Raw genomic sequence first — 15,792 nt, 5'->3', positions numbered from 1 at the left:
TGGAGCCACTTTGCATTTCACAAGCAGAGCAGCCAGTCCCGAGCGCTCGCTCTCCTGGAGAAGCAGCTCTGGGATATGGATGAGCTGCTCTCCACGTGCTTGGCCCGGGATAAATATGAGTAAGACCATCTCCTGAGCGTGAAAGAAGAGATTTAGGCAGGCATTTGTCAGAAATGCATCAGCTCTCACCACGTTCATCAGAGATAAAGCCCCAGTGCTGAGCGGCGCGGGCTGGGCTGTGCGCGAACGAGGGAGCTGGGCCGAGGCCAGAGGCACGGGTGAAGGGTTGGATGTCTTCCAGGTGGCAGGTCTGAATCTGTAAGAGGAGAGGGTTAGCTCAGCTATCTCAGGTTGCAGTTCCCCTTGAACCATAATTAATGAAAGATAAACATCCCCAGACTGCTGTGGTGAACTGCCAGCTGCAAATGTAAATGTATCTGAATTAATATGCCTCCCTCTGGATCTGTAAAGGTCTGAAATGAGATTGTGATATGATTTTTGTTGTACATACAAGTCGCTTGCCCTGAATTTGATTGGGTTTTAGGATATTTTGTTTTTTTCTTTCCAATGGATTAAATAGTGATGTTTACTCTTTGAGTATTAATATTTTCTAGGCCCCTAGACAATGAAAAATTATGTAAGTTTATGTAAGGAAAGATAAGTAATTCCCTCCTAAGTCTGTGTTCCCATTAGCAGTTCAGTGCCATATTCTTCTCCTTTCTAGTTATGTCTCTTCAATCATATCTTCAATCCATTTATTACTTCAGTTTTTCTTTGTAAACCACTCAGACACTGTTGCTGCCAAACTTACTTTCATGCTTTGCTTTCATGCTCCATTTGCTGTCACAGTCAGGAACGTTTTTGGAGGGAATCAAACAAGTTTTCTCCAGGTTCCCTCTGCTGCAGCACCCTCAGCTTTTGATCTTCTCCCAGAGAACTTTCCCGTCTTTGTCATGAGGATTTACCTTCCTCCTTTGAACTGGAGGTCACTGCTGGGACCTTCTCTGTGCTTTGTGTGGGAAGGATGTGGGCTTGAAAAAAATAAACTCCTTTTCTTTGTCTTTTTTTTTTTTTTTGATTCATTGAAAAGGCATCTGAAGCCTATTTGAAGGGGAGCTGTTTGTGCTTGTACCAAAACTGACTAAACTATGGGCAGACTCGGCCTCTTTCTTGGTGAGGAGCACAGGCCAGATAGAGAATTCCTGTAGACTGTGAGTTAGTTTTGGAGAGCTTAATTTTAAGGGGAAAAAAAAAAAAAAGTGGAATAATTTAAAAATGCAGAAAAGGATGTGTGGCAGAAAACCAGTCAACGAGATATATATTTATATGTATATATATGTATATATATGTATGTGTGTATATATATATATATATATGTATGTATGTATGTATGTGTGAGTGGAAATATATAAACATATATAAATATATATGTATGTATGAATGGAATTTTTGGGTCACACACACCCAAAACCCAAAAGTAGAGTACTTTTCATGGTCCAAATAGAACTACCATGAATGTCTGGCATGGCAATTGCAGACAGCTGAGTGACTGCATTTACTTACCCGAATGAAATGCCTCCTGTCAGGTTCCCTGTGGAATGCCACGCGCTTCTCAAGGAGAACAGGTTACATCTTAAGTGTTCCTGCTTGAATGACCCTCTATTCCCTGTATTCACATCCATGGCATCATATGCCCACGGGCCTTTGACAGGGATAATGTCACAGATTCTTATTTACCCAGCAGCTTCTATTGGCAGCCTGGATTAATTTACACTACAGGTATTAATTACAAGGGAGGGCCATTGTTCAGCTTTGTGCTGCTTCACTTGAGTTTATGAAGCCTTAGGATTGTATGGCTGTGGCTGAGCCTTTGTGCAAGGGACAGGCTCAAAACTGGAGCCAGGTGCCGGTTTTCCTTTGAGTGTTGCCGGTTTTGGATCACTCTGAGGGTGTCTGATGTCCTGCCAACGTGGTGGGGGTGCATTCATAACAGCTTGCAGCTGCACTGGGAGACCTGCTGACCCCCTGGAGGTGTAAAAGGAACATGAAATTCAGGGGTCAGCTCATGGAATCACAAAATCCTTCATGTTGGAGAAGCCCTCCAGGGTCACAGAGTCCAACCGTTTCCCGAGCACTGCCCAGCCCACACTGACCCATGTCCCCAAGGGCCACATCCACATGGCTTTTGAACCCCTTCAGGGATGGGGACTCCCTGGACAGCTGTGCCAGTAACTGAAGTCCCCAGCCCCTTGTTTGATTCTTGCAGAGTGGTCAGGAGTCATTTGTACCACTCAGTGGACAGATCCCCATGTCCCCCACCCCATGGTGACTCTCCTTTGCCTGGACCTTGCCACCCTTTGCCTCATGGTCTTCATCCCTGCTGGTGGGACACCAAGGTTGTGTCTTCCTCCATCCCTATGTGTGATGGATACAGCTTTTCATCACCTGGCTGGAAAGCAGGGAGCCCTGAGAGCTGGTCTTCATGTGGGTTGCAGGATTTCTCAAGACATAATAACAAAACATATCTGCAAGGCTGAGTTTTGTCCAGATTCATAAAAGATGCTGAGGTTTGGTCGGGTTAGATGACATGTTGTTTATCCAACAATAAACTTCTTTTCTCAGGGGGTGACCACAGGCAGTTAAGGCTACCCAGCTGCTTGGGGTTGGTCTGGGCTCTGTGCAGTGTAACCTCCAGTTATGCTCAGAACAAGGGAAATAGATATTGGCTGTTCCTGATTTCCCTTGAAACCTCTCACTAATCAAACAATGCTCTGTACATGCTTTACTCTGAGAAAGCAGAATCTTTCATTTGCAATGGGGATGTTCACTCACTTGGTCCTTAAAATCATGCTCAAGAGCAGGGTGAGCTGAAAACTAATTCACTCTCCTGTGCAATTCTATCTTATACTAACCTGTCAAATTTTGGTCAAGTCTTTGCAACCTGCCTGTTGCAAATGAGGTTGATAGCCAAGGACTGGTTTTCCTCTGGCTTTTAGGCCATCAGCATCCTGAAATTATTTAGGATTGGACATGACGGGTTATAAATGTGCTTGGGACAGCAACTCATGTCAAACTCTTTCAAGGCTGAATATTCCCAGTAGGACAGAATTTCATGTGTCACACCAAACTGAAGAACTACTTCTATCTTTACTATTTCTGGGTAAATTTTAATCTTATTTGGCCTATTAATAATGAAAGTGAGGAGCACACTGGTGTGACATACCTTGACCTTGGGGATGGGAGAATTCCAACACAGCTGCATTGTGTTTAATTTTTCCATATTTAAATGTATTGAAAATTGGCCACCTATTGCTATTCTTTATTATTATTATTACTATTATATTTAAAAAAAAGGATCACAAGAGGAGATCAAATATAGCTGTTCTTTATCTAGGTGTGGGTCTTTTGCAGTCAGACACAACATTTCTGCTTTGCTGAAACAAGAAGCAGTTTTGAAAGGGAAAGTTGTTGGTTGTGTCAATTCTGGCCTGATTTGGGGCGATACATTGTGCATCTGAGAGTTTGCACAGATATATCCTAAGGGAAATGGCTGTGGAGTCACAATGAGCAGCTGGGATTTGGATTCTAGCAGAGAGGTGAAATCAGAGTGGTGAAATTTCTTTGAGTGCTGGTGCAGGCAGAGAGGGGTCTTGCCTTTCAAAACATTAGAAAAATGTCTATGAACAAGACATTAACCCACTCCAGGTATTCTCTGAGGTTTTCAGATCCACTATGACCTAAAACTCATGTATTTGAGCTGTGAATGTGAATGTGAACTTTGCTCTTTGGAGAATTCTCGGGTTAAGGCTTCACACTTCATTGTCCAGAGTTTTAATGCTGGCTGTTGGCTTGAAGGCTCATGATCACTGACCTGGCTGTGACTTGAGGAAACATCTGGAGCAGCAGGTGTTGGTGCACAATTCACTTTGAGTCAGAAGCTAAATCCTCCCTTCCATTCTGGGATGCGCATGTCCTCAAGGGCTGGGCTGGATCAGAACTGAAACTGTGGCAAATATTTCCCAATTATGTTAGAAGCTCAGATAAGGAGCAGAATTTGGGGTGTGAGGCACCAGTTGATGATGCCCTGTTGGATTTGCAACCTCATTTTATAATAGGTTGGGCTTGAAGGCCAGCATTGGTCCCTCATGGATGAGACTTTATCCCTGGAGGGATTTAAAAGCTGTGTGGATGTGGCGCATGGGGACATGGGTCAGTGGTGGCCTTGGCAGTGCTGGGGGAATGGTTGGACTCCATGGTCCTGGAGGCCTTTTCAAACCTAAGTGACCCTTGGATTCCCCTGGGTTTTGTTTCAAAATGAGGTCACACCATTCCATGCTTTTGGAAACTTTCATGGCGGGAAAAATGAAAAAAGATAATTTCTAAGGATGCAGAAGTTGAGGAAGAGGGAATGAAATATTAATATGTGTTATCTTCTCATCAAAATGCATCTTTATTTGCTCTGAAAACTGGAAGTGTATAATCAGCACAGGAAAATGCAGATAAATATATTTATGAAATACATATGAGTTGTTTGCTTCTGAATAATGGCGAGTACCCTCTGTGTGCAGGATGAGGCCTTGCTGCATGGTGAAGCATTCAATAAACAGGGTTTGTAGAAGGAGTAAAATCTTCTACCACCCATGTAAAAGACTGGGGAAAAAAATTGTCATGCTACCTGGCGTACTGAGCTTCCAGAAACGTCTTTTCTTTTTGATCAAAAATACTTTGTTCTAACAAGGACTTCACTTTCCCTGCAAACTCTACCCAACTTATTGTCACAGTGTCCAAAATGAGGGAGCTGTGGACATTTTACTTGTCGCACCTTTTTTTTTCCCTTGTGTTTTTTTCTCTTGTTTTTGTTTTTTTTTTTCCTAAAGATAGGTAAAAGGAATGAGAAATGGAAATGTAAAAGTAAAAAGAAACACTGGTGACTTGAAAAACACAAAAAATGCACAGAGACATGAAACGGGACAGAAAAAGAGATTTGTAATTCACATAGAGAGAAAAGATTTTGGAGAGGCAAGAGTGTGTGGCTGGTAAATAGATCTCTGTGTACCCAATACGAAACAGAGAGTACAGCATGTTTTTGAAGACATGTGATAATTTTGACTAATTATGTCTATATATGGAAATTAATTCAGCTTTCAGTTTTGAAATGATGTAACTTATTTAAAAAGTTCTGATCTATTCAAAGCAAGACTGAAGTACAGTTAACAATATGATTTTCGACAATACCGTAAATTTATTTCACTCTTATTTCTCAGCAAATGTGTTTAAACCAAGAGGATATTCTCAATGATTTCTTCAATTTTTATAATAGCAGATGTGGCGAAAGCAGAAAAGAGATATTTCTTTTGTGAAATATTTGGCCTTTTTTTTTTTCAATGAGCTCCCACCCTGGGGCTGAACTAATGAAAAATAATGATAAATCTTGGAGAATTAGATGAACAAGGATTTCTGCACCGCTGTCACAAGGTGGGTTGCCATGTGCTAAGCTCCATGCCTCTGCAACTAAACCACCATTGTCTCCTGAGCAAGGTCATTTAAAGCTCACTTCAAAAAATCATCATCACTTTGAAGTCGCAGTAGGAACATCAGTTTAGCATATCCTACAAGCAAAGCCTCCTGCATGTGGTAGATTGCCTCTCACAGGCCCTGCAGAGGGATGATCCAGGCTGAATCCTAATACATTAACTGTTTGGGTGCACGCCTTGCTTTCATACAAGAGCTGCAGGAAATGGAGGGGAATCTCATGGTTTGTGGCCAGGGTGGGGAGGCCAAAGGGACTGGGTTCATCATGGGAAGGGCATGAACAGTGGCTGAGGGTGATGCATTATTCAATCAGAGTCACAAAGTACCCCGAGGCCACACAGACCCCCAAGGAGCATCAAGTCCAAACCCTGGCCCTACGCAGGACAATCCCAAGAATCCCACCCTGTGCCTGAGAGTGTTGTCCAGATGCTCCTTGAATCTTTTCCTTTTCCCATGCCTCCTTGAGCAATGATATCTCTCAAGCACACACTTTTGGAGAGCTCTTGTGGGATTAAAGGAGTGCTGAAGCAGGTACAAGGCAGCCCTGCATCTTTAGTGCTGCCTCCAGTGACAGGAACCCCAAACCCTCGCAAAGTCTCCTCAGCATTTCTCCCCTGCTAACACCAGGTTTTGAAAGAGGTGCTCACAGCCAAAAGGAATGGAATCACAGAATGCTTTTGGGCTGGAATGGGCTTCTAAAGCTCAGCTATTGCAAGCCCCCACAACGAGCAGTCACGTTTGCAGCTAGACCAAGCTGCTCAGTGCTCTGCCAAATGCAAAACTCCTCCTTCTCCAGCACCCCCTGCTCCAGGTGTGCTTGTAATCTGCATTTCCAGTTTGAACCCTTGGTTAAAGATGCTGTTCCCCACCTCTGGAGGCACTGCTCATTAACAAACGTAGCTGTCAATCACCCTTGAAAGAGATTAATTATGTTTGAGCTCTAAACCAACCCTTAGAATTCAACACTTTTCTGAATGGGAGAAAAAAGAAGTCCTCTTTATCTGTGTGCCATTGCTTTGTGCAAGAGCAGGACTGAGTTTTTAGACAGAACTGGCTGCTGGTGAGCTCAGAGGAACCCCTCTGCTTTTACAGGGGTTGCTTTAGGCTCTAATCATATTTTGCTGCGCAAAGCTGTCTCTGGGGTCCCTGCTACTGTGTCACAAAGAGGTTTAATGGGTGGGCTGGGTGAGTTTTCCTTTCATTTGTAGAGACTCGGTTGCGGGATACACAAGGCCAGCAGGACATCTCCAACCAGAAGGTTGCCAGAAGCTAATGTAGGAAGAGGTTAAATCATCCTGGTGGGATGAGCTCTCTGGCTCTCTGGCAGGACAAACAAGAACTAAATTCAAATGTTTGCTGTGAATCAAGTGTGTTGGGAGGCCAGGTCCCAGCTTTGTGCCCTAGCCATAGGCTGTCTGACATTTTAAGGATGCTCTGACCCAGAACTCCGTCACTGAGGAGCTTGCTGTCAGCAGCGGTATAAAGGAGCTTCCACTTTGACAAGTCAGTCCCTTCCATCAAGAAGAGGTTTTGTCAGACAGTTCCTGGTGGGCTGGAATGACTGACTCGATCTGACAGGCAGGAACCAAGGCATCTGGGTATTAAACAACCATCCTGAGCTGGTGCAAGGCTGTGGCATACTCAGGTTGAAACTGCACCTCGTCTACAGGTCCAAGCGCCTGCCTCTCCCCCCAGACACAATTCTTTTCACACTAACCACAAAAGTATTCCTTTTCCAGCAGCAATTCAGAGATGTTAGCAGTGCCTCTCCCCTATCCACCCAGCCCCTTTCCCCCAGCCCCCTCCCAAACCTGCCTGCTCAGTGCTGAGCAGCACAGGATGGATCTCAAACACTGCAGCTCCCGGGAGCGCTGTGAAAACAGAGGGATAATTGCCAAGAGTTGCCTTAGGAGAAGGATCCATCCCTGCCTACGGCTTGGTTCCTTGCTTTTAACCCCATGTGCTTTGCCAGTGAGGGCTGTGACATTTCCCAGCTCTTGGATGCTGCTGCCCTGCTCCACAGCAGGTCAGGCATATGGGAGGCAAGCACAGCTGGGAATTCACTGTGCCCCGCAGGAGGTGATAACCCCAGGTAATGAAACACAGTCAAATTTGTTTTCCTGATCAAATCTCAGGCTTCTGCTGCAGGAAACTCAGTAGGTTGTGCATAAACACACTACCTAATGCCCCAAATAGTAGTAGATACAAAATTTCTTTAGGCATTTCCATCCTAGGGTGCTTCAAGTGACCATGATATCATACTGCCGAATAAATGACATTAACAGATGAATATCACACGGCTGGACAGTCAGCTGCAGGTTGCAGGTGGCAGGATTTGTCTGGGATATGTCCATGCATTTTCCATGGCTGGAGGCAGGACAGAGGCTGCACAAGAGCACCCAGGGGTGTTGGGTCTGGATGGAAATATTCTGGGCAGTGTATGGGGCTAATGCTGCATCCAGGATGGGGATGACAGTGGGGACAGCCTGGATGGGCAATTCTGGGGGCTGGGAGAGCAGCAGCCCCATGCCCTTCATCCCCCAGGATGTGTTGGGAGTGCATCCCATTCACAGACAAAAACCTCTTGGGCTCTCAGTGGAGAGAACCTGACTCCAGCCCACAGTGCAAAATTAACCTTTCCTCTTGTCTGTTGAAAGCTGAGGCTGAGTTAATCAGTAGCAGACAGGCTGATTGACTGCCACTCCGCTGCTAAATTAATGCAGTAGGGTCACATCAGTGCCACCCCACCGTCTCCCAGAGATGGCATCCTGGCAATGCCTTCAAATGCAGACACACAACTGTGAAGAAAAGGAAGGTGCTGTTACCACACAGGGCATGTACACTTGTGCATTGCAATGTGAAAGTGGAAAGACAAGAGAAAATAGCTCCTGCTCTTCCTACTGATTTTTTTGTTGGCTGTTCTGCTCTTGGCATCTTGCAGTACGTGCCTCTGAAGCTGCTAATTTTGCTCCTAGGAAAGCTCCCCTCCCCGTGCCTGTGCTGCAGTGAGCCTGTGCACTGCTCGATGGAGGCACAGCTTTTACATTAACATTTTGCATGTTCTCAGTGCTAGGAGAAGCATTCAGGAGGGAAAAAAAAATATATATCCAGGCAACATCTTGATCTGTGTTTTACAGATGAAGTCAGAGCCATGTACTGGGATTAAAAAAAAAACAAAAAAGAAAAAAAAAAAAGTCAAGTGAGTATTTTTGAAAAGATGCTTCTGCCACGGGCTTAAAAAATAGGGAACAACATCCACCCATGATCAAAATGAAGAGTACTTGACTTATGGCAGATCTCTTCCTGGCTGCAGTGAGAGCTTTCTCTTGCATGCTTTTAGCAGCTGAATCCTCGCTGTCTTTTTAAGAGGCAGCATCCCTTTCCATTTAAATTGCTCATCCACCATGTCACTCTGTAAGATGTGCTGATGTACGAAGCACAGAAGGACCCCTGAGCAGCATGAAGAGCTCCTCTCCTTGCTGCAGCTGAATGTCAAATTGCTTAGAGAGGGAGAAAGTGCTGGCAAAAATTCAGCATGGCTCAGGGTTTGCTTTCTGGAGATGGAGGAGCTGAAATTTTTTCTGAAAGCAGACCTAAGGGTCAGGTGTGGGGACAGGTTTGAGCATCCAGTTTCAGAGTCGTTAAGAAGGAAAAAACCAAAGAAAAGACCTTATGAGCACAGTCTAGGCATTGTTTGTGAAGCAGGAATGTGCTCTAACCTAAGCCAAGGACCTCTAATGCTCTTGGGGTAGTTTTGCCTACAGAAACACATCAATGGGGAAAAGAGCCATGCCAGGACATGCCACACACCACAGCCATGCTTATATTAGAGGGGACAACATAAAACCCTCACAGCATAGTGCCCTGTGACTGCCACGAGTCCAAAGTGATGGCCCATCCCTGGGCTCAGGAGCCAGCTCTGCCACAGGGCTCCTCGTGCTGACACTGAGAGCAGCACTGTGTGTGTACAGAGCCCTTGGGACCCCTTGGTGTTGCAAGCAGGAGGTCAAAATATGTCATTCTGGACCTTAGACTGGAAATACAGCCATGCTGAGAAACCTTTAAAGGTTTTTGATCTGGCAAGTAATTTCACCAGCATTTTCCTTGCTGGCCAGATGTGCCCTAGCAGTAGCCACGCAAGGTGCCCTTCCTGCACTGTGTGTGCTCACTTGTTTTTCATGGGCTTGTTCTCTGCATGTCTTCCTTGATGCTCTGCATGCATTGAGACATCCCTCTGGTCTCAGAGTCTCTATATCTCAGAGGCATAAAGCCTTTTCCTGCAAGGGGAATGTAAGCTAAGCCACTGTAGCTTGTCCTGTTATCCTGTCAGGTTCTTCTGGCTCCCAAAAAGTGGAGTGGAAAATTAATCACTGACATCAGATTAAATATTCTAGAGGAGGTACAAGGAGCAAAGCTTCTTGGAAAATGTGGTCTGTAATTAAAGACTGCAAGGTACAATGGGTCAGTTTTAGTTAGAGCAGCTTAGTGTCCAAGTAGGAGATGTAAATTGCACCATCACCACAGTTTGCTAACGCAAATGAACACTTTTGGTGTTGATGTATCTCTAGCAGGTTGTTAGAGCTCTGTGAACTGAAGCTAAAGAGTCAAAGAGAATCATTAAGGCATTTTCTCCACTGTCTGAGCCCAGCTCTGTTCTTCTCTTTCTTGTTATTTAGTAATTGTTGCAGTTTTATCATTATTATTTTATTTGCCATCGCATGTTTTGCGATGAGGCGCCAGGGATGTCAGCTCGATTTTTAGCCTTTTCCCAGCACATTCATTAAACTGTGACAGGTGATTTTCCCTTCTGTTTGGGCTCTGCCCTTGCACTCCTCACCCTGGGAGCTGAGAGCATCGTTGTGATTCAGGGGATGGTCCAACTGCCGCTCCTCATACGTTTGCTCTCACGTCCTCTGCCTCTGTGGGAGCACGTGCACCAGGTCTCTGCTGTATTCTGGAATAACTTTTAATATGCACTGATTATGGGGGAGGAGGTGGGGGATCTGTTCTGGGAATGGTAGCCCAGTGTTGGTGATGTTCCATGGCTCCTGAGAATCTGTTTCTGTACCTGACTGAGAAGCCCAGGAAAGATTATCCTCTAACTTGGCACTTGCCAAAGGGGGAAAAAAGTTGCAAACCAAGAATCACGGTTAATGGTTGGACTTGATGATCTTAGAGGTCTTTTTCAGCCTTAATGATTTCATGATTCTGTGGTGCAAGAAGTTCTATTTTTGCCAAGGATCTGTGTGTGAGGAGACTTGTGCATTTGACCCTTTCACAGAAGCAGCGTGCTCAGGACTCAGAAATACAGAAGTGACATTGCATGAAACTCTCAGCATCAGCTACCCAGGGTTCAGTAACAGGAACTCTGTTCAGGGCTTGTATGACATCATGTGCTGCTCAGTAGCAGATTTTGCATTCATCTTCATCTGTTTTGTGCCTTGCTGCCTGCCTCCAGCACTCATTTTTCACTGCAGATACAGCACGAGGTGTCTGTTATGGCTGTCTGCTTGGAGGTGGTCAGGGGACTTCAGTGGTAGATTTTGAAAGTTGCTCACACTTGGCTCAAATTTTGCTCATATTTGGCTCAAATAAAGTCACACTGAAAGTCATGGGAGTTTTTCGTTGGTTCCAGAAGAAACTGAGGTCACTTTTGCTGTCCTTGGGAACCAAGTGTGTCCCACCCTGATCTGTCTGAAGAACTTGCTTCTCAAATTCACTGTCATGATGTGTGTAGTGTCCATGATGTGCCTCATCCACATGGGTTTGGTGCCACTGATGATGTATCTCCACAGTGTTACAGCTCCTGGCTCTACTATTGTTTTCTCATTAAATAAAAAAGACTGGATGACTGTGGGGTTTTTTTTTGTTCTTGGTTGTTTTTTTTTTTGGGGGGTGGGGTTTAAGGAAAGGGTGGCCACTTTCATATTTTTGTTTCATGCAGTGTGGCTGACATTTCAGAGACTCATAGAATGCTTTGGGTCCATCCAGTTCCACTCCTTGCCATGGGCAGGGACACTTTCCACTGGACCAGGTTTGTCAAAGCTCCATCCAGTCTGGCGTTGGACATGCCCAGGGCTGGGTTGTCAACAACTCTGAGCAACCTGTGCCAGTCCCTCACCACCCCCCCAGGAAAACAATTTCTTCCGTATATATTCAGTCTAAATTTCTCCTTTCTCGGTTTAAATCCATTGTTCCTTGTTCTATCACTATGATATTATTTCCCAAAACTACTTGCTTGGTATAAACTAAACTTTCAAAATAGCTCTAGGACAGAACTGGGGTCAGGCCTGATCTTGGGCAGACTCCGTAACTCATCGACATTCGGAAAAAGCAGAGCTGGTCCATAGGTCCTTTGTATTCACATCAAAATTTTCACTTTCTCTTCTATTTCACTCCTCAGTGTCAAGGCCAGGAACCAAGTGATCTGTCCTCCTGCCCTGGGCAGTGAATATGCAGTGTCAAAATCCTGTGGATTTTATTCCTCTTGTGGAGAAGGGGGTCATTGTACCAAGAACCGCAGTTCAGACCACGCTTTCAAGACAGCACCAGCACAGCCTGGATTGGTCTGTATTGTTGGGTTTTGCATCAAACCATTGAGTTATTAATGTGTTGGGATTTTTGCCTCCCTCATTGCAGTCAACAAATACGTGGTCCGGGTTTTTACTGGCGAAGTCAGCGGCAGTGGAACGGATGCAGATGTCTTCATTAATATCTTCGGTGAGAAAGGAGACACAGGTATTCAAATGCAAATCATTTCCTAAAATATTTCCTCCTGCTCTGCAGGCCTGTGATCTGAACAACACACACACACACACAAACACAGGCAATCTGGCAAATGCAGAATGATTTGGCTGAGTGAAAGGCACAACAAATGGTGTGGGGGCCCTCACATCCACAACCCCTGGAAGGTGCATCTGCAATGCAGCAGCTGTGGCTGGGTGTGGGCATGACTCAAATTACCCGACGTTAAAAAAAGCAGATTCTGGGAAAATGCAGTGTAAACCACCAGCAGAAAGCAGTGGAGAAAGTGCCAACCCATAGAAGGGTCCAACACCAAATTGCATTTACAGGGAATGCAGTGGGAGCTGTATGTCTCATTTTCCAGGTACCTGGAGGGATAATGACATCCCTTCTCTGTGGCAGAGGTGATGGCTGAGCCTGCTTGGCCACTTGTAAAAATAATTTAAGCAAGGTTTATAGTAGTTGGGTTTGAAAAGCTTTTTTTAGAAATATTGTAATTATTTTTAAGTGTAGATTGTACTGCAACAGTGGTCTGGAAACTTTAATTTTTTAAAAAATTAATGGAATCATATTAAAAGATGTGCCCAAACCAAGCTCTCTGGGCCATGAAGACAAGTGGGTGGAGATTCCTGGAGACTCCTGTAACCAGGGAGCAAATATTTTCTTGCTTCTACACTGCATCTGTCCTGTCAAATTCAAGAAATAATGGTATGATGTCTGCCAAGTGTCCTTGAACAGATTATAAAACCTGGTGGATAGGGCTCACCCTTGATTAATCCTCCAGAGTTTCAAGGGGGATTCATCTGATCTCCCTGAAGACATCCCAAAGTGGGAGTCTGAATCTTAGCTGGGTGTCCAGGCATTCTGTCATATCCACACAGAGAAATAACACCCCTAGAGGATGATTCATCCCCTCTAAGGTAAGAGGGATGAGTTGCCCGCTGACCTCTTTCTCTGCACTGGAGCCTTGGGTGGGTTTCATCCCACTCACAGCATCACACAGGCTGCAAACGGGGGCACAGCTTTAATACTTTTCATAAAGGCAAACCCCTGTGGGATCAGGAAAAAGCCAACAGCCCTGGCTGGGTCCTAATTTGAAAATAAATCCTTCCTCTCGGATACAGCAAAGAATTCTGTGTCCTGAAATGTCAGAATCTGCAGCTTGTGACCAAAGCCTTTCTTGAACAGTTTGGAGATTTTCAAAGACAGTAAAAATAAAAGGGAAATGTGGTGATATGAAAAAAAAAAAATATTTAAGAGCCATCTGGATATATATTTCTGAAAGCTCTGAGAGCTGCAAGTAACTGTGACATTAGAATGGAAATCCTGGTCTTTTGTGGGCTTGAGAAAAGGTGCCTTTTTTATTAGAATAGAAAGTCCTCTGCCTTTACCTTGAATCCTGGGTGCAGAGAGCTGATATCTAGGGAATATTTGATTCAGTCAGTGGTGACTTTCTGACATTCCTAAATACTCCTTCACTTACAAACATGCGTGTGCCAGTAACCCTTTCCTCCTAGGAGTTATTATTTATTTCTTATTTGTTTGGGGTTTTTTTGTTTTGTTTTGTTTGTTTGTTTTGTTGTGGGACTTGTTTGTTTTGCTTTTACTTTTACTTTTTCTTTGCCCATTCAGGTATGAGGAAACTGGACAACGACAAAGACAACTTTGAAAAAGGAGCAGAAGACAAGTTCACGCTCGATGCTCCGAATCTGGGAAAATTAAGAAAAATTAATATCGGGCATAATAATAAGGGAGGCTCTGCTGGCTGGTTCCTTGCAAAGGTTAGTTACTCCTGAGACATTCAACATAAGCATCTCATGGGCTCAAAATATCTCACCCTCTCAGTGGTCTGATAGCAAGAGATTTAAGGATAATTGCTGGTGATACAGGTTACTGAGAAGGACACAAATCATTTCATTCTCTTGGCTTGACTCATTACCATGACCATAAAAATACCAGAATCCAAGAGTTATCTGTTGGATCTGTTCACAGTGAAAATTTGCAGACTCACAGCTTGCCCAAATTTAAATGATTTATCATTGGCTCAGCAAAAGAGATATGCTTGCCACAAAGACCCTATTCTTCCATTTTCATTTTAATCTCCTGCTACAGGGTAGGAAGGTATTACAGCTTTTAGTATAATAGTTGAAGGAATATTTTAAAAGGGGAAGTCTGTGGCTGTTCTCTGGTCTCATTTTCTTTCCTCTGCTGAGGTAGTTTAACACAGCTGGCTTTAATCCACAGAAGACCTGACCCCATATTTGTAAATCCTCAATAACAGGATAGTTCAGTGTAATACAAATGCAAATATTAGCACATGCTTCTCCCCCACCACACAATGCAGGAAAAGTTACAATGTTGGCAGCCCATGAAAAATGTGGAAATGACAAACAGAGAGGTTGTGCTCAATGTCATAAATAGTGGGGGACAAAAAACACAGAACCTCATTCTCACATCAGAGGTGTAACGATGTAATTTTTGATGAGGTTGGCGAGGTTCCTCAAGTCCCCAAAACCTGGTGTAATGTCTACTTGCAGCCATCGCACCAACCCTGTACTCTGCCACAAGCCTCCAGGATATTTAAGTAAATAAGTAAAATGCAGCTTTGGCCTTGCAAATTCAGATGGAAGGTTGGAGAACTGAGCTAAAATAGCTCTGTTATTGTCTACTGGTTTTAGATGGTTTTTTTTCTGTAATTTGGTTCAATGCTTGGACAGTCTAGTGTTGTCACTCCAGGATGAAACTCTTTTCATGTTTCTTGTGTTTTCAGAGTGGCTTATACTCAGAGATGGTTTTCCACCTCTAAATGTAATAATAAACCCACTGAAAGGAACCCAAAGAGGATCAGCTGGTAGAGAGGCATTGGAGTGCTGATATTTCTCCCAAACCTTGTCTATTTTAGTCTCTAACACTCCAGCTCTCTCATGCTGACAATCCCAGCCCTGGCAGACTCTGCTGTCTGTGTCTGTGGAGGCACAACAGGACTCAGGAGTGCTACAGGCAACAGCACGGTGTGGGATGAATGACAGGAGGGGAAGCTCTGTTTCCCAAAGAATGGTTTCATAAATTTATCACAAAGGACAGGTTTCAGATTCTCCCTCATTGTTGAGAAAAGTGTCAAGAGCTTTCTATCCATAATAGTGATTTTTTTCCCCCCTCTGACACAAACCCACACAGAGGAGTAGAGATTTTGATTTCTTCTGACCAAAATCCTTTAATACTGTTCTCTGCTGGTTTAAAATACTACAGTAACTCTATGGCAGGATTCAGGAGTCCAGCAGAAGATATCTCAGCAGGAGATGCCAAAAACTAGTCTAATATTAAAGGGGAATATTGTTCCCCAGCTTGTTTCAGCAAAGTATCACAGAATTCTAAAACAATCTGGTTTGAAAGGGACCTTAAAGACCCTCCAGTCCCACCCCCTGCCATGAGCAGAGACACCTTCCACTATCCCAGGCTGCGCCAAGCCCCATCCCACCTGTCCTTGGACACTTCCAGGGCTCCAGGGGCACCCAG

The 15,792-nt window shown here is 44.3% G+C and overlaps 1 protein-coding gene across 1 annotated transcript in view; it reads left to right on the top strand.

The window, feature by feature from the left end:
* Positions 1–15,792, top strand: part of LOXHD1 (lipoxygenase homology domains 1) — a 150,622-nt gene that overhangs the window by 29,947 nt on the left and 104,883 nt on the right. The window contains exons 6-7 of the mRNA XM_031059646.1: positions 12,172–12,270; positions 13,909–14,057. Coding sequence (XP_030915506.1) covers positions 12,172–12,270; positions 13,909–14,057 — 248 coding nt within the window. The remainder of the gene's footprint in view (positions 1–12,171; positions 12,271–13,908; positions 14,058–15,792) is intronic.

This window comes from Geospiza fortis, unplaced genomic scaffold (assembly GCF_000277835.1).
Source record: "Geospiza fortis unplaced genomic scaffold, GeoFor_1.0 scaffold488, whole genome shotgun sequence".
In the NCBI taxonomy this organism is placed as follows: domain Eukaryota; kingdom Metazoa; phylum Chordata; class Aves; order Passeriformes; family Thraupidae; genus Geospiza; species Geospiza fortis.
The sequence above is the reverse complement of the archived record's forward strand: the minus strand, read 5'-3'. Positions and strand labels throughout refer to the sequence as shown.